At 37.1% G+C, this 18,499-nt stretch overlaps 1 protein-coding gene across 2 annotated transcripts in view; it reads right to left on the minus strand.

Moving 5' to 3' along the window:
* Positions 1–3,272: 3,272 nt before the first annotated feature.
* Positions 3,273–18,499, minus strand: part of LOC135196360 (uncharacterized) — a 33,105-nt gene continuing 17,878 nt past the window's right edge. For both annotated transcript variants that reach the window (XM_064223144.1, XM_064223151.1), the window contains exons 6-10: positions 12,298–12,387; positions 11,340–11,498; positions 8,841–8,946; positions 4,650–4,742; positions 3,273–4,428 (exon numbers count right to left, since the gene is read on the minus strand). In XM_064223144.1, coding sequence (XP_064079214.1) covers positions 4,395–4,428; positions 4,650–4,742; positions 8,841–8,946; positions 11,340–11,498; positions 12,298–12,387 — 482 coding nt within the window. In that variant the 3' untranslated portion in view covers positions 3,273–4,394. The remainder of the gene's footprint in view (positions 4,429–4,649; positions 4,743–8,840; positions 8,947–11,339; positions 11,499–12,297; positions 12,388–18,499) is intronic.

Here is an 18,499-nt window from a genome sequence, read left to right on the forward strand (position 1 = left end):
TATATGTAGTATTATATGTATATATATAGATATATATATATATATATATATATGTATATAATATATATATATATATATGTATGTATGTATGTATGTATGTATGTATGTATGTATTCTTAAGTTAAGTCTAAGTTATATGGCTCAAAATATGTTTGTACATTATATATATATATATATATATAATATATATATATATATATATATATATATATATATATATATATGTGTGTGTGTGTGTGTGTGTGTGTGTATGTATAATTTATGTATAATATGTATGTATGTATGTATAACACTTGGTTCGAAAAAGCAGATCTGTAACACATACCCAGGCCCGTTGGTATTTCTCCAACCGATGGGTCTCCCTTCAGTGCGTGGAATGATAATGTGTTCCCAGCTTCGAGTAGCGCTCATAATGTGCTTCCTGTAGCAAGAATGGCTTGATGAGCTTATCTCAGCAGCTTATTCTAGCGAGAATGCTCCACGCAGCAAGAAGGGCTTCAGTGGGTTTGGGGGGAAAAATGGCGCAAAACGTTGCGTCTGAGTAAAATAAATAAATAAATAAATAAATAAAAATAAAAAAATAAAAAGAACTGTGCTGATATTTGTCGTTCTGGGCGATATTCCTTTTGATATATAGCGAGAACTGAGCCTTACTGTTAGTGAGATTTGATAATGTGTACTGTGCCAAGTATGTTATTTAGCGAAAATTGTAACGTTTTCAATTGATACATTATTTTTAGGCAAACAATAAATATTTAAAGTTTTACAACTAGTTTTTTGTTGTTGATGATCAGGAATTAATGTAAACTATTGGTTTTACCGTCAGTTTTTGTCAAATTATTTTTGGAATTTCATTGTTATTTTTAATCTAATTTTTTAAAGTTTTCATGAGTTTTCTGGTATGAGTAATAAAACTTAAGTAAAAAAAGAAAATAAATAAATAGATAAAAGTCCAGCTTTGTAAGCCACAAAGAAAAAATCTTTTAAAACTAACTCCTCTAGTAGGCATATGAATAGGCTGGCGACATTCAAAATTAAGTAAAAAATATTAAAGGAAAAAAGGGTAATGACAATAAATAGACAATACGACATCGGGAGTATTCATCATATTCAGATATTATATAATAATAATAATAATAATAATAATAATAATAATAATAATAATAATAATAATAATAATAATAATAATAATAATAATAATAATAATAATAATAATAATTTTATTAATTAATCAGTCGTAGCAGATTTAAATTTATTCTTGCTAAAAGGTGCGATCTTTTGGTCCAACAAGGCAAATTAATTACAGTCTAGTGCTAATTTTTACAACCTTTTATATTTTAAAAAAATGCCAGAAAGCGAAATGACGTATAGGCATTACGCTTATTGCAGCGCCTCCAGAAATTAAAAGTAATCAGACTATCTGGTTAAAATTGCACCTTAATTAAAATTGCAGTATTGACTCTTGAATGTTCTCGCATTCAAAGTGTAAATCAACATGTTACCTATTAGTTTAAACTTTGTAATATTTTATTTGTGTTATTTTATTATTATTATAGGAAACATTTATTGTCTGACGTGATATCATAGTTAAAAGTGCTACGTACTTTGAAATCTGGTTTGGATCTGGTCTGGTCGTAGCTATCTTTGGTCATTCGCCAAAAAAGGATATTCAAGAGAAACGATATCTTCCGTTGCACAAAATAAATAATTTACCCCTAATTAAAAACAAATATTGAAAGACCTTAGAATCAAGATGTCTTGCAAACATTTTATAAATAAATTAACTGCGAACATTGTAGGGAAAGTAATTCTTTTACGAAATATATCGACAAAACATTTATACATTTATTATTTTATGTGCACAAGAGTCTTAATCCAAAGAAAACGGACAAATATCTTTAGAGAAAACGTACTAAATGGAGATTTTATGGTAAACTATGGTAACTTTGCTAATGGATATAATCTGAAACGTGAGCAGGATCATTGGGATTCCTGTTTAGCTGAAGGGAATTTCTGTCATCTCAAGTAAAATAGGCCTTTCTCCGAGCTATTTTTTAATGTAATGTGTGAGAATTAATCCTCGGCAAATCATTCGTTTTTACTCATTTTAGTCATCTGTAAAGGAAAGTTATTGAGATGGCTCAGTCTGTCTGCCCTCAAATCTTGAAAACAACTGAGGTTAGAGGGCTGCAACAAGCATGTTCATTATCCACCCTCCAGTCATCAAACATACCAAATTGCAGCTGTCTAGCCTTAGTAGATTTTATTTATTTTAAGGTTAAAGTTAGCCATGATCGTGCTTCTGGCAACGTTATAGGAGAGGCCACCGCCGGGCCGTGGCAGAAAGCTTTATGAGCCACTGCTCATACAGCATTGTACATTGTACAGAAAACTCGATTGCGCCGAAAGAACTTCCGCTTATTATTATTATTAAAACGTCTTATGCGAGCAAGGGCTATCTCGATTTGGTGTGTATGTTTATGTGTATTTTATATATATATATATATATATATCTATATATATATATATATATATATATATATATATATATATATATATATATATATATATATATATATATATATATATATATATATATATATATCGAACTACAAATGTCCTTTAATATCTAATTCACTCTACCTCGGAATTAATATATTTTCATATATGCTTAACCGAGGGGGAATTTTATTAAGAATAATAGAATTGGCGATCGACAGGCGCGAACCAGTGACCTCTCAATTCTAGGACTGGCAGTGAAGCCTTAAACCACCCCGGTGTCGGGGTGGTTTAAGGCTTCACTGCCAGTCCTACACCGGGGTGGTTTAAGGCTTCACTGCCAGTCCTAGAATTGAGAGGTCGCTGGTTCGCGCCTGTCGATCGCCAATTCTATTATCGCTTAATAAATTCCCCCTCTGTTAAGCATATATGAAAATATATTAATTCCGAGGTAGAGCGAATTAGATATTAAAGGACATTAGTAGTTCGATATGTGTATATGAATCACGGTAATGTGATAGACATATATATATATATATATATATATATACTATATATATATATATATAATATATATATATATATGGACATATATATATATGGACATACATACAACAGTCTCCCTGATCACTTAAATAAAAACTGTGAGTGCTAAATTTAAACAAACATTGATCAGATATGCAAGTGATATATGTCCAAATACGTTCCAATTACAGAAGGCCAGTTATTCATTACATAAATGCATCCTGTGGCAAAACTGAAAAAAAAAAAAAAAAAATTCAAGGGCATCATCCACTGTATTCATTGTTACAATAATCTCATTAAATTTTATTAATTTGGCAACAGTAATGAAATTATTTTTTTGTTATTCATAAAATACTCTCACTTTACTACTAGAACTCTGCTTATTTACATGAATTACAACTTAGGGACTTAAATTTTTCCTTGTTCATACCATAGAGATTCGAACTACACTGTAGTTTGAACTACAGACTACTGTGTATTTAAGGTGCTCGATACCAGTGTTATAGCGAGTGCATATATAAAAACATGTTATTATTTTTGACCTGAAGCCTTGTTTTCAAGCTGAGTTTTCTTCTCAAGTTGATGCTGGTATTTGAGCTGAATCTGGTTTTTAAGCTGTTGTTTGTTTATAAGCTAAAGCTGGTTTTTAATCTCTTGCTGGTGTTTAAACTGGTGTTGGCTTTTAATCTGGAACTGTTTTTTAAGCTGAAGTTCTGTCTTGAGCTCAAGCCTGGTTTTTAGCTGAAGGGATGTTCTCCAGTTAAGCTAAAGCCGGTTTTTTAAGAAGCAGCTGTTTTTAAGCTGAAGCCGGTTTTCAATATGATACTGGTGTTTAAGCTACAGTTGGTTTATTTTATCTGAAACTGGAGTTTAAGCTGAATCTGTTTTTTACGCTGCAGTTGAGTTTTAAGCTCAAGCCTGAATTTTAATGTGAAGTTGGTTTTTAAGGTCAATCTGGTTTTTAAGCTGAAGGATTGCTCTCAAGTTCATGCTGGTTTTTAAGCTGAAGATAGTTGTCAGGTTGCAGTTGGTTTTTAAATCAAAGCTGGTTTCTAATCTGAAGCCTTGTTTTTAAGCCGCAGTTGTTTTTTAAGCTGAAGAAGGTGTTTAAGCTGCTATTGGTTTTTAAGTTGAAGCTGATGTCAAGCTGAAGAACTACTTAAACTGCAGTTGGTTTCCAAACTGAAGCTGGTTTTTAAGCTGAAGCTTGGTTTTTAAGCTGAGGCTGGTGTTTAGGCTGAAGCTGGCTTTAAAAGCTGCATCTGGTTTCTAAGCGACATTTGGTGCATAAGCTGAATCTGGTTTATAAGCTGATGCTGGTTTTTATAATGAACCTGGTTTTCAAGCTGGTTTCACGCTTCAGCTGGTTTTTAATTTGATGCTGGTTTTTTGCAGATGAAGTTCCTGTTAGGAGAAAGAATTTATTGGCGTTTCAGTGATAATTAGAAACTCTGGTTGGTAGATCAAGATTGTAATACTGGATTAGTTGATGTAAAACACTAATACGCCTGAACTTTGGTACAATTTTCTTCACTAAAAAGAAGAATTTTATTTGGTATTTAATGCTATTTTTATGACCAAAAATGACCGATCGGTCATCCAGTGTGAACGGAACGTGTAATTACCTATTGGTGTTTTGGCCACAGTTTTCGTCAACCCATTTTTTGTTATTGTTGATGTATACACAGCCATATCCTTGTGGTCTACCAGTCTCCCATCTGCAAAAGAAACCTTTATGTACATTTGAAAGAGGTTGAAGTAATAAATAAGCAATATTCGTCGATTAACTACAGAGAGGCCATCGTATACAACACGCACTGGTCATAGTCTTGTGTTCCTACAAAAAGTGTTAATCATTTAACCTCACATATGTGCTTTTAAAGAACTTCTACAAAAATATGAAGTATTTTACTTCACATAATGTACTTTTAGGTTTACCTCACATATGTACTATGTAGTATAGATGTCAATAGGCAGTGAAATTGGCCAACTAAAAGAAGTGACCTGCCACACACACACAGTGTGGAGTGTGGACAAGTTTGCTGGCGTGTAAGGCAGTCCAAGTCAGTACAGGTCCAAATCCCGGATAGACAGAGAATGTTTCAGTCAGGAAGTACATCTATACAGAAAACATCTACATATAGAGAATTGTTTCAGTCAGGAAAGACATCTGTCCAGAAAACGTCTACAGACAGAGAATGTTTCAGTCAGGAAGGACGTCTGTCCAGAAATCATCTGCAGACAGAGAATGTTTCAGTCAGGAAGGACATCTGCCCAGAAAACATCTACAGACAGAGAATGTTTCAGTCAGGAAGGACATCTGCCCAGAAAACATTTACAGACAGAGAATTTTTGTTTCAGTTAGGAAGGAGGCTTTTGTCGCAGAAAAACATCTACAGACAGATGAATTGTTTCAGTCAGGAAGGACATCCTGTCCAGAAAAACATCTACAGCAGGAATTTTAGTACCATCTATACAAGACATCATCTACAAAAGAGAAGGTTTTCAGTTAGGAAGGACATCTGCCCAGAAAACATCTACAGACAGAGAATTGTTTCAGTCAGGAAAGACATCTGTCCAGAAAACATCTACTGACAGAGAATGTTTCAGTCATGGAGGACATCTGTCCAGAAAACATCTACAGACATAGAATGTTTCAGTCAGGAAGGACATCTGTCCAGAAAACATCTACAGACAGAGAATTGTTTCAGTCAGAAAAGACATTTGTCCAGAAAACATCTACAAATAGAGAATTGTTTCATTCAGGAAAGACAGAGAATTGTTTCAGTCAGGAAGGACATCTGTCCAGAAAACATCTGCAGACAGAGAATTGTTTCAGTCAAGAAGGGCATCTGTCCAGAAATCATCTACAGACAGAGAATGTTTCAGTTAGGAAGGACATCTGTCCAGAAAACATCTACATACAGAGAATTGTTCCCATCAGGAAGGACGTCTGTCCAGAAAACATCTACAGACAAAGAGTGTTTCAGTCAGGAAGGATGTCTGTCCAGAAAACATCTAGAGACATAGAATTGTTTCAGTCAGGAATGACATCTGTCCAGAAAATATCTACAGACAGAGTATTGTTTCAGTCAGGAAGGACATCTGTCCAGAAATCATCTACAGTCAGAGAATGTTTCAGTAAGGAAGGACATCTGTCCAGAAAACATCTACAGACAGAGAATTCTTTCAGTCAGGAAGGACAGCTGTCCAGAAAACAGATTCAGACAAAAATGTTTCGGTCAGGAAGGACATCTGTTTCAGATCAGGGACATGTTTCGTCCCCAGGAAGGACATCTGTTTCAGTCAGGATGGACATCTGTCCAGAAAACATCTACTGACAGAATGTTTCAGTCAGGATGGACATCTGCCCAGAAAACATCTACAGATAGAGAATGTTTCAGTCAGGATGGACATCTGTCCAGAAAACATCTACAGATAGAGAATTTTTCAGTCAGGATGGACATCTTCCCAGAAAACATCTACAGACAGATAAAGTTTCAGTCAGGATGGACGTCTGCCCAGAAAACATCTACAGACAGAGAATGTTTCAGTCAGGATGGACATCTTCCCAGAAAACATCTACAGACAGAGAATGTTTCAGTTAGGAAGGACTTCTGTCCAGAAAACATCTACATACAGAGAATGCTTCAGTCAGTAAGGACATCTGTCCAGAAAACATCTACAGACAGAGAGTATTTCAGTCAGGAAGGACTTCTGTCCAGAAAACATCTACAGACAGAGAATGCTTCAGTCAGTAAGGACATCTGTCCAGAAAACATCTACAGACAGAGAATGCTTCAGTCAGTAAGGACATCTGTCCAGAAAACATCCACAGACAGAGAGTATTTCAGTCAGGAAGGACTTCTGTCCAGAAAACATCTACAGACATAGAGTGTTTCAGTCAGGAAGGAATTTTGTCCAGAAAACATCTACAGATAGAGAATTGTTTCAGTCAGGAAGGACGTCTGTCCAGAAAACATCTACAGACAGAATATGTTTCAGTCAGGAAGGACATATGTCCAGAAATCATCTACAGACAGAGAATATTTCAGTCAGGAAGGACATCTGTCCAGAAAACATCTACATACAGAGAATTGTTCCCATCAGGAAGGAGGTCTGTCCAGAAAACATCTACAGACAGAGAATTGTTTCAGTCAGGAAGGATGTCTGTCCAGAAAACATCTATAGACATAGAATTGTTTCAGGTAGGAATGACATCTGTCCAGAAAATATCTACAGACAGAGAATTGTTTCAGTCAGGAAGGACATCTGTCCAGAAAACATCTACAGTCAGAGAATGTTTCAGTAAGGAAGGACATCTGTCCAGAAAACATCTACAGACAGAGAATTTTTCAGTCAGGATGGACATCTGTCCAGAAAACATCTACTGACAGAGAATGTTTCAGTCAGGATGGACATCTGCCCAGAAAACATCTACAGATAGAGAATGCTTTAGTCAGGATGGACATCTGTCCAGAAAACATCTACAGACAGAGAATGTTTCAGTCAGAATGGACATCTGCCTAGAAAACATCTACTGACAGAGAATGTTTCAGTCAGGAAGGAGAATGTTTCAGTCAGGAATGACATCTTACCAGAAAACATTTACAGACAGAATTATTTTAGTCATGAAAGTCATCTGTCCACACACAACATCTTCAGACAGAGAATGTTTCAGTCAGGAAGGATGTCTGTCCACAAAACATCTACAGACAGAGAATGTTTCAGTCAGGAAGGACATCTGTCCACAAAACATCTACAGACAGAGAAATTTTCAGTCAAGGAGGACATCTGCCCAGAAAACATCTACAGACAGAGAATGTTTCAGTCAGGAAGGACATTTGTCCAGAAAACATCTACCAGCATCAATTATGAGATTACTCATTCAAGATAGAAACAGATTTCCGGAAGGAGTTCTTTAAAAGCAGCAACCCCAACTATGGACTAAAACAGAAGAGAATAATGAGAAGGAACATCCAAGTGATCGGTGGGATGAATTTGGATTTTTATCGATTAAGCTCTGAGTGGAAAATATAAGTGAAGCGCTTTCTGAACAGAGTTGTGGTTGTTACGATTCATGTGTGGTTTGCAAAGGGAGTAGTGGTGTTAGATTAATGAAAGATTTTACAGCTGTCGTGTGTAATGAAAGAGAGGATATGTTCTTTATCGAAAGAAAAATAACGGAAGATTCACAAAGAGTAGAATCAATGTCTAGAGAATGCAGGTCTTCTCTCGGTTGACCCAAAATTGAGATATAATGCGCAGGTAGAGGTTGTGATGTCACGCGGTCTTCTCACAGTTCTTGGTGAACTCTGATTAATCGTTCGTTTTACAAACAAACAGCGTAGGCCTTGCTTATCAGTATATTTGATATTGATATTTTCTGTAATAGTGTCTTTATATTTGTCTCTAGACCCTTGAGTAGAATCATCGGCATGTAGGTGGTTCAGACGAAAAAAGCAAACGGTGGGTGTCAAAGTGTCTTGGAATCCGTAGGAGAAGCCAGAGAATACTCATTATGCTGCCTTATGCACAGGTCTGATAAAAGGAGTGTCTATCAGGAAATCAAGGTGGAATAATGAGAAGCAGTGGATGAGTGGGAGCAGAATATAGGCTGATAATAACAAGACTTTTAATGAAAATACTTCTTGAAATATCATCAAGCGTTACTCTTGAAAGACTGGAGCTGTTTTCATTTGTCATGGCTTCCCTCGAGCATCACTTGTTAAGCCACTGCTGAATAAAGAGAAGAGAAGAGAGAGAGAGAGAGAGAGAGAGAGAGAGAGAGAGAGAGAAGTTTAATTTTTACTTACTCTAGTACAAATGTTGGGGCTGTGTTGTCTACGTCCCAGGTGTAATTTGTCGTGGCGCCAGTTTTCTCCAGACCAATCCAGTAGGTGCGACCAGAGTCTAAAAGATCTGTTGTGGGAAGCCACAAATATAACCTCATTTTGAGATCATGTACAATGTACACACAAGGCATAAGATATATTATTATATATATATATATATATATATATATATATCATATAGATATATAAATATATATATATATAGATATCTATATATATTTATAATATTATTATATTATATATATGATATATGGAATAATTATCACATCACCGTGATTCATATAAATCATTCGAGCTACAAATGTCCTTTAATATGTAATTCGCTCTACCTCGAATTGATATATTTTATATATGTACCGAAGGCGAATTTTTAGCTGATAATAATTTCGTCCCCTCATAGGATCAGACCACCGTCCAACGGACAGGAACGAAATCAGGACCAACAGTGACGTTAGCAATTCTGCTAACAAGTGAGGTTATAAGTTTATATCAATTCTGACCTTACAAATCACCGTCGAACTCGGTTTTTTCGTAATGAGAATCGATATGAAACCCCCTCTACCATGTTAGCCAATTCGAACGTTTGACGCAAATAGCCATATTATGAATAATTATCACATCCCCGTGATTCATATAAATCATTCGAGCTACAACTATCCTTTAATATCTAATTCGCTGTACCTCGGAATTGATATATTTTCATATATGTACCAAAGGGGAATTTTTAGTTGATAATAATTTCGTCCCCTCATGGGATCGAACCACCGTCCAACGGACAGGAACGAAATCAGGACTGACAGTGACGTTAGCGATTTGGCTAACAAATCACCGTCAAACTCTGTTTTTTCGTAATTAGAATCATTATGAAACCCCTCTACCATGTTAGCGAATTCGAACGTTTGACGCACGTAGCCATATTATGAATAATTATCACATCACAGTGATTCATATAGATCATTCGAGCTACAAATGTCCTTTAAAATCAGAATCAGAATCGATATAAACTTATAACCTCACTTGTTAGCCGAATCGCTAACGTCACTGTCGGTCCTGATTTCGTTCCTGTCCGTTGGATGGTGGTTCGATCCCATGAGGGGACGAAATTATTATCAACTAAAAATTCCCCTTTGGTACATATATGAAAATATATCAATTCCGAGGTAGAGCGAATTAGATATTAAAGGACATTTGTAGCTCGAATGATTTATACGAATCACGGTGATGTGATAATTATTCATAATATGGCTACGTGCGTCCAACGTTCGAATTGGCTAACATGGTAGAAGGGGTTTCATATCGATTCTAATTACGAAAAAACCGAGTTCGGCGGTGATTTGTAAGGTCAGAATCTATATAAACTTATAACCTCACTTGTTAGCCGAATTGCTAACATCACTGTCGGTCCTGATTTCGTTCCTGTCCGTTGGACAGTGGTTTGATCCAATGAGGGGACAAAATTATTATCAACTAAAAATTCCCCTTCGGTACATATATGAAATTATGTCAATTCCGAGGTAGAGCGAATTAGATATTAAAGAACATTTGTAGCTCGAATGATTTATATGAATCACGATGATGTGATAATTATTCATAATATGGCTACGTGCGTCAAACGTTCGAATTGGCTAACATGGTAGAGGGGGTTTCATATCGATTCTAATTATGAAAAAAACAGAGTTTGACGGTGATTTGTAAGGTCAGAATCGATATAAACTTATAACCTCACTTGTTAGCCAAATCGCTAACGTCACTGTCGGTCCTGATTTTGTTCCTGTCCGTTAGACGGTAGTTTGATCCCATGAGGGGACGAAATTATTATCAACTAAAAATTCCCCTTCGCTACATATATGAAAATATATTAATTCTGAGTTAGAGCGAATTAGATATTAAAGGACATTTGTAGCTCGAATGATATATATATATATGATTATATATATATATATATATATATATATATATATATATATATATATATATCATATATATTATTTACATCTATTGATCAATTGAATTTTGTCCAGTGTTATCACCCTCAATCCAGAAGATTCACAGTCAATCCTGAATATTCTTAGGGGGCATCCATACGTCAGTAAAGCATGTCATAAACACGTTGGCAACTTATTATGCTCATATCTTGAACAGGTTGAACACAGTCTAACGACGTATTGCTAGCCCTAACCTTTGCTACATCAGATTGCCCAGCACTGGCCAAAGAATTGTTCTCCTTATAATGTCACTGACATGTTTTCAACATGCATGTGATATACATGAGACAAATTGCTGTCATGTCAATGACACATTTTGCTGTAGTTGGACCCATCCATAGTAGCATGCATGGGAGAGTGATGGCTCAACTTGTGCTGTTAAAATGATATTAAAGTGGGAGAAGTGTTGAGATATTCCAAATTAACATTAAACTTTAACGCTTTATCTCATAGAAAGAGACATGATTATACTAACACTTAAGGATGTAGAATTCATTGGCAGAAGTGATCTGAGCCAAGTGTGAGGACCAAGATGTGCAGGTACTCTTTGCTTCACTCCAAGTGCCATAAGTATAAGCTGTTGGCAAATAACAAATGTCATTGTATCTGTACCAGTAACCCCCACATCTAGGATCTGTAAGGAAAGAAGAGTGATTTCCTTGAGTGCTTCTTTGACGAAATTGCCTGGAGCCAAATACAAGAGATATGAAAGCAACGAATAATATCCAACTAGGAAGGGCAGAGCCTAACTAATCTAATGGTCCAACTGACGTCATAAAGTCCCTATTTTTTAGTATTTTGGTCGGAAATAACAGAATTCCTAAAGTGAATTAGTAAAGAAAACCACTTTTCCAGGTGAAATTCAAACTCACTATTGCAAGTAATAGCCGCAGTCCTAGAACCCTTGGTTTCTATTTCCTCAGTCATTTTGTCTTGGATGTTAAGATTTTGGCTTGTTACAAGGTCACTGTGACACCAACTGACTGTAGATCATTAAAAACAGCGGCAAAATGTTGAAGTAGTGAATGGTGGATTTTTCCGTATAAAATCTGGCTTACTGTGAAATAGGGCTATAACTTTGGCTTATTTTTTGGCTTTTTTGTTTAGTTGTTATTTTTATGTTTACCTTTTTCAGATATTTCACCAGTGTTTTCACTGTTACTATTCTTCTGCCTGCGAGTGAGAGGACATTGTTTTATGATTTTGCTACTTCTACTGTACATAGTTCAATAATTGTAAATGAACTGAGCATTACAGAGTTCAGCGAAATACAACACTTGAGAATACCTAACTATGAATAACAATGTTTACTTAAACAGACTCAAGGCATCAAAGTACATTAGAATTGAATGCATTGGAAGACAGTCCAAAATGATTAGATTGTAAAAATTCAATTACTACTTTTCAAGTGAAATCAGCATAAGAAGACCCACCATTGGGAAAAAACTTAGGTGTGACTGTTGGGGAAACTGTAGTTGAACTGGTGGTTGAAGTGGAACTCGTCGCAGTTGTAGTACTGGTACCTGGTAAAGTAAATACCCATATTAGTGAGGTTATCTCAGCTGTCGTGGAGACTCGTAATAGAAATGCACGACAGAGGAGTAGCATACCCTCTGCACAGTCTGCTGGAGTAGGAATGCACTTTGAAGATTAACCTTATTATCCGTTGTGGCTTTAGGAGTGGGAGAACATATTTCAATGAGTAGTTATAGCCTTTGTCCAGGCTACTGGAATAGGCTAGACTCTGTCCAGGCTACTGGAATAGGCTACACTCTGTCCAGGTTACTGGAATAGGCTACACTCTGTCTAGGCTACTGGAATAGGCTAGACTCTGTCCAGGCAACTAGAAGAGGCTTGACTTTGTCCAGGATACTGGAATAGGCTAGAGGTAATTACAACAACTATAGTTGTAGTAGGAGGAGGAACATATCTTAGGGAATAAATCCTGCCTCCTCAGTGGGTGTTGGATCAGGAGCACATGTTAGGTGGGAGCAATTTCAACCCTAGCATTGGTTATCGCAGTAGGAGCACACATTAGAGAGGATCAAAGAGAAGTAGTTTTTGCTTCAGTGGTGGCTCCAAGAGTTGGAGCTCCTATCAAGTTTAGCCTTATTAGTGGCTGTAGTTTTAGCCTCCATGATAGCTACCCCAATAGGAACACTTCTTAGGGGAGGCATAGGTTCACTATTATTGTTGGCCATTGCAGTAGAAGTACTACTTATTAGTAAGAAGCATCTTCAAATTCAGGAGTGGTTTTTGGCGCAGGGGCAGCTATGGAGGATCAGTTCAGCCACGGCAGAGCTTGCTGAAGTAGGCGTAGTCTAGTCCTCAATTGCGGCTTTTGGAGTATATAAGTAGCAGATTTGGCTTTCAAGGTTACTGTGGGAGTAGTAGAAGCACAATATTAAGGAGCAACTAGTAAATAGCCCCAGCAACAGTGTCATGGTAATCGCTTGCAGCCAGGAGGCATTCGCGCACGTGTGGGAGGCGACTGTTCTCATGATGGCTCGAGAATCCCCAGGTGTGTTACAGAACTCAACAATCGCCATCCTGTCGTCAGAAAACGCCGCGTATTATAATGTAACTATTTGTCTAGATCCTTCTAAAACGTTCCTGTCGTCTCTGGAGTCTGTGACGTTTGCTGGTAGGCCCCGCCTCCAGATCTCCGTATATATACGACTGACAAAGTAGGAGAGATCAGATCATCAGTGAGAGATCCTCAGAGAGAGATAAGAGAAGAAGGATCAGAGGAAGGATAAGAGAGGAAGAAGGAGTACGAATCGGGTCAAGTCGTCCAGTTAGAGAGAGAACGACAGAGGGATTCCGACAGGGAGAGCAAGCCTTCAGAGAAGAAACGTCCTACAAGTCGGTTTTGAGGAGTAACCTGCCCTTTGAGTATCAAGAATAGACATTGTTTTCTGCAATACGGAGTCAAGAAGACGACTGAAGTTCTACAGTTCTCCTTTGTGAAGCTGTCGCTTCGAGCAGCTGATTTTCAACAGCTGCAAAACTGGCCAGCAAGTATTTCATGACTGTTTCCCCAGTTCATGCATTGTAAGATTATAATTTTATTATGTAAATAGGAGAAACCATTCTGCATTTATCTTTGTTAGTAAGCTTGTAAATAAACCTTTGTTCTGTTTGTGTTTCTTTCTATGTTTGTATCCCGAGTTTTAACTGTTGGTGTTGAATTCTTATTGTTTATTATAATATCGAACCTGTAGTGGACCTCGGTCTGTAATAATTGGCGAACTTGCTAGGCTATTCGGCACCATAACATTGAAACAGGGAAAATATAGAAAGAACCAGAATGAGTGAGTTGGTGAAAGAGTTTATTGAGTCTGGTAAGCTTCTAGGTCTAGAGGGGAAAGATCTCCGTGAGTATGTCGAAAGGAAAGAAAGAGAAAAGTATGAGAGAGATAAAAGAGCAGCTGAGAGAGAAGCAATGAAGATGCAGCAAGAGAGAGAAATGTTGGTAATGCAATAGGAAGAAAGAGAGAAAGAACATTTGCATGAGCAGGAAGAAAGAGAGAAAGAACGTATGCATGAGTTGGAAATCGCTCAGTCAAGGCAAAGTACTCGTAACAGTCAGACAGGCGAGAACGAAAATGAAGCTAATGGTTTAGGTATGAGTGCAGTGTTGAAATTAGTACCAAAGTTTGATGAGGAAGATGTAACAAAATATTTCATGTGTTTTGAGAAGTTAATGGAAAGAGTAGGTTCTCCTAAAGAAATGTGGACTTTATATTTACAGTCAGTTTTGAGTGGTATGGCGCTTACTGTGTATAGTTGTATGTCTAAGGAGGAATGTGATGATTATGATATCGTGAAAGAAACTGTCCTTAGCGCGTACAGGTTAGTACCAGAGGCGTACGTACCGTAAGAAATTCAGAAGTTTGAGAAAGGACGAGAATATTACGTATGTAGAATACGGTAAGAAGTTGGAAAGGCTGTTTTTTGATTGGTTAACTTCTGCTAAAGTTGAGGATTTTGATGGTTTGAAGAACTTGGTATTGCTAGAAAACTTCAAAGATAACGTATCCCCTGAGATTAAACTTTATATAGAGATAGGTGAGAAGTCTTTTGCAGGAGCAACTAGGTTAGCAGACAAATAAAGTCTGACTCATAATTTAAGTGTTAGTAAGAAGCGAAATGATCCTTCGTCTGGTAAAGTACAAAGCAGTAAAGATTTCAGTTCTAGTAATAGCAATGCGAGTAAAAGTGACTATTCCTGTTATACATGCGGAAAACCTGGTCATACGTCTAAGGTTTGTAAGAATAAAGTGGCATCCAGTGGCTCAGAATTAACTTGTTTCCGATGTAATGGGAAAGGGCATTTAGCGAGAAATTGTGCAGTGGAAAGGAAGGACGTTAAGAAACCAGTGTCTCTAGTTAACCTATCATCAGGTAGGAATGATGTGATGAGAGAAACTAGGAAATTTTTTGGTGAATTTCTGTCAGAAGGTGTAGTTTCCTCTCTTGGAGGAGTAGATTCGAGAGAAGTCGTTTTGCTTCGAGACACAGGAGCTGCTGTCTCACGAATTAGGAGAGAGTGTGCCAAACAGGGCTAAAATCAATATGGAAGAAAAAGTCATGTTAGGTGGATTTCCTAACACTTGTGTTCTTTGTCCTTTGTTGAGGTTGAACTTAGAAAGTCAGGTAGTGAAACTAGCAGTTGTTGACAGTTTGCCCGTTGATGGCATTGACATTATTGTCGTTAATGACTTAGCTTTATACAAGAACGTGAATCCTGTTGTAAGTGAGATTCCAGTGCCTGAAATGGTAGTAATTAGGTCAGGGCTAGATACAGACATAGACTACGGTCATAATTTGTTTGTGGATTCGAACGAGTGTGAGTTCGTGGATTCGAGCGAGTGTGATAGAGGTGGCGAGGTTGATCTTGGCGTGAGTGTGGCTGAGAGACCTGACTCTATCGGTGTTGACAGTGATAGCCAAGCAGAAGGTGTAGCTGTTGAGAGTAACGTAGTCAATGTAGCGGAATCAAGTAATAGTTACAGTGATGTGATGAATTAGGCACTAACCTTTTGAATAAAGATGAGCTAGTCAAGTTTCAGAGAGAGGATGAGACACTAACCCGAATTTTTCAATGTGAGCTGGATGATGATCTCGATAATGTGTGTAAGGAAACGTTTTGTTTGAAAGACGAAGTTTTGTGTCATTATGTTCGGCCTAAGTCAGGTAGTAAAGAGGAAATCACCGAACAATTAGTGGTTCCTAGGAAGCTTCGTGAACTAGTTTTGAAGTTAGCACATGATGAGCAAGGACATTTGGGAGTAAATAAAACTTTCAGGTGTATTAGTAGGGCGTATTTTTGGCCTAAAAGGAGGAGTGATGTAAAGAGGTATGTTTTAAGTTGTCATGAATGTCAAATTGTAGGCGAACCTTTTGAGAATGTAGTTATCAATATGGTCGGACCGTTGCCTAGAAGTAAGGGAGGGAGTATATATCTGCTAACAACAATTGATAGACTAACCCGCTATCCAGAGGCGATACCCGTAAGAAGCTGATACAACGAGGACCGTAGTTAAACGATTGTTAGATTATTTTTCTAAGTTTGGTCTGCCTCGTACTATACAGAGTGATAATGGTAGTAATTTTGTATCCAAATATTTCAGGGATAGAATGAAAGAGTTATACATTAAACTCGTAACTTCCACACCTTATCACCCCGAATCACAAGACATTGTGGACCGGTTTCACCAAACGTTAAAGAGTTGTTTGTGAAAACTGTGTAGTAACTTCGAACACGACTGGGAAGAAAAGTTACCATTTGTTCTGTTAGCTTTAAGGTTGGCACCGAATGACACTACAGGATTTAGTCCTTTTGAGCTGGTTTTCGGTCACACCGCAAAAGGTCCTTTGGAAATGTTAAAATGTAACTTAATGCTTAAAGAGGGTAGTGAATACTACATAACTAATCTAGAATATTATAAAAACAATAAGAGATGTTTGGCAACTAGCGAAGGAGAACAAGAGTGGAAGTCAAGGGGAGACTAAATGGAAACATGATCTTGGAGCAAAAGAGAGGAGTTGCTTAGTGGGAGATAAAGTTTTAGTACTAGTCCAGAAAGAAGGTCCCTCTTTATCTTATAAGTTCGAAGGTCCTTTTTCAATTTTGGAAAAGAGAGGAAATCTAAATTATTTGATAGACATGGGTAAGCGTAGAGCAAAGTGGCTGCATGTAAACTTGCTCAAGAAATACAACGAATGCCCCATGCCTGTAGTAACGGTGTCTCAGAAAGAAATTAGTTTTGAGAAAAACTCTGAGGTGCTTAAGAATTTCGAAGTTTTTAATCAGGGTTTAGAAAAGGAAAAAGAGGGAAATACATAATGTTTTAGTGAATTATCCTGAAACTATTAGTGATAAACTAGGCCTAACCAATGTTTTAGAACATGATATTGAGTTGCAGGACTCGAAACCCATTAGGCAAAGTCCATATCGTCTGAGTCCAGAAAAGGCAGAATCTGTGAGGAAGGAAATTAGTTACATGGTAGATAATGATTTGATAGTACCTAGCGAGAGTGAATGGAGTTCCCCCAGTAGTTCTGGTGAAAAAGGAGGATGGTAAACGGTGTAACTAAGCAAAGTAATTTTCCCTTACCCATGATTGATGATTGCTTAGTTAGAATTGGAAATTCCAAATTCATCTCAAAGCTTGATTTGGCTAAAGGTTATTGGCAAGTACCTTAAGTGAACGAGCACGGAAAATATCTGCTTTTATAACGCCATTTGGTAGTTCCGAGCCCAAAGTTATGGCTTTTGGCTTGAAGAACACAGCCGGTACCTTCCAAAGGTTAATGAATAAAGTTTTAAATGGCATCAACAACTGCGTCGTGTACTTAGATGATCTGGTGATATTTTCAGAGACTTGGGAGGATCATGTAAGAACTTTAGGAGTCTTGGAAGCCCCTACCAAAGCGAATCTTGTTCTTACTCTAAGGAAATGCGAATTTGGGAAAGCCTCTATTACAGGGGTGCACAACCTTTTGAGCTACTCGGGCCACATCATCAAACATATATCTAGTCGAGGGCCACTAGACTAGATTTTACATGAAATGATAAATAGTTTGTAGAATGTTTAAAGATAAAAAAAAACACAGTTGCTCACCTGTTTTGTTTTAATGAGATTTTTGACACTGAGATTCATGTACAAGTTTTTTTTATGTTAGGATGGAAATTTGTGGTTGCCAGTCTTAAAACAGAGTGCAGATTTTGATCACTTAGCCTGCTACGAATATTTGACTTGGTCTGGTTGAGCAGAATGTAGGTAGAGCCAAATAAGCTTGCATAAATAGCAGCTTTGTTTCTCAAATAAGGAAACTGATCTTTGGCCAAGCAATTATAAAAGTTGAGCAAGTCCCCTTCATTATACTTGGTACGAAGGCTGTCATTATTCTGAAGATCAATCAGTTCGATTTGTGCTTCGAATTCTACTTCATCAGGAGATACAGAAAAGGGGTTGCTGAACAACTTCAAATCATTGACTTCTTTCTTTAGGTCCTCAAATCGGCTCTCAAAGGCCTCCAAAAGTTTTCCTAATTTTGCTGCATAATATTCATGTCTATTGCATACTTTGTGTTTCTCACACATACCTAAGTTTCTAATTTGGGAAG

The sequence above is a fragment of the Macrobrachium nipponense genome, chromosome 23 (assembly GCF_015104395.2).
Source record: "Macrobrachium nipponense isolate FS-2020 chromosome 23, ASM1510439v2, whole genome shotgun sequence".
Classification (NCBI taxonomy): domain Eukaryota; kingdom Metazoa; phylum Arthropoda; class Malacostraca; order Decapoda; family Palaemonidae; genus Macrobrachium; species Macrobrachium nipponense.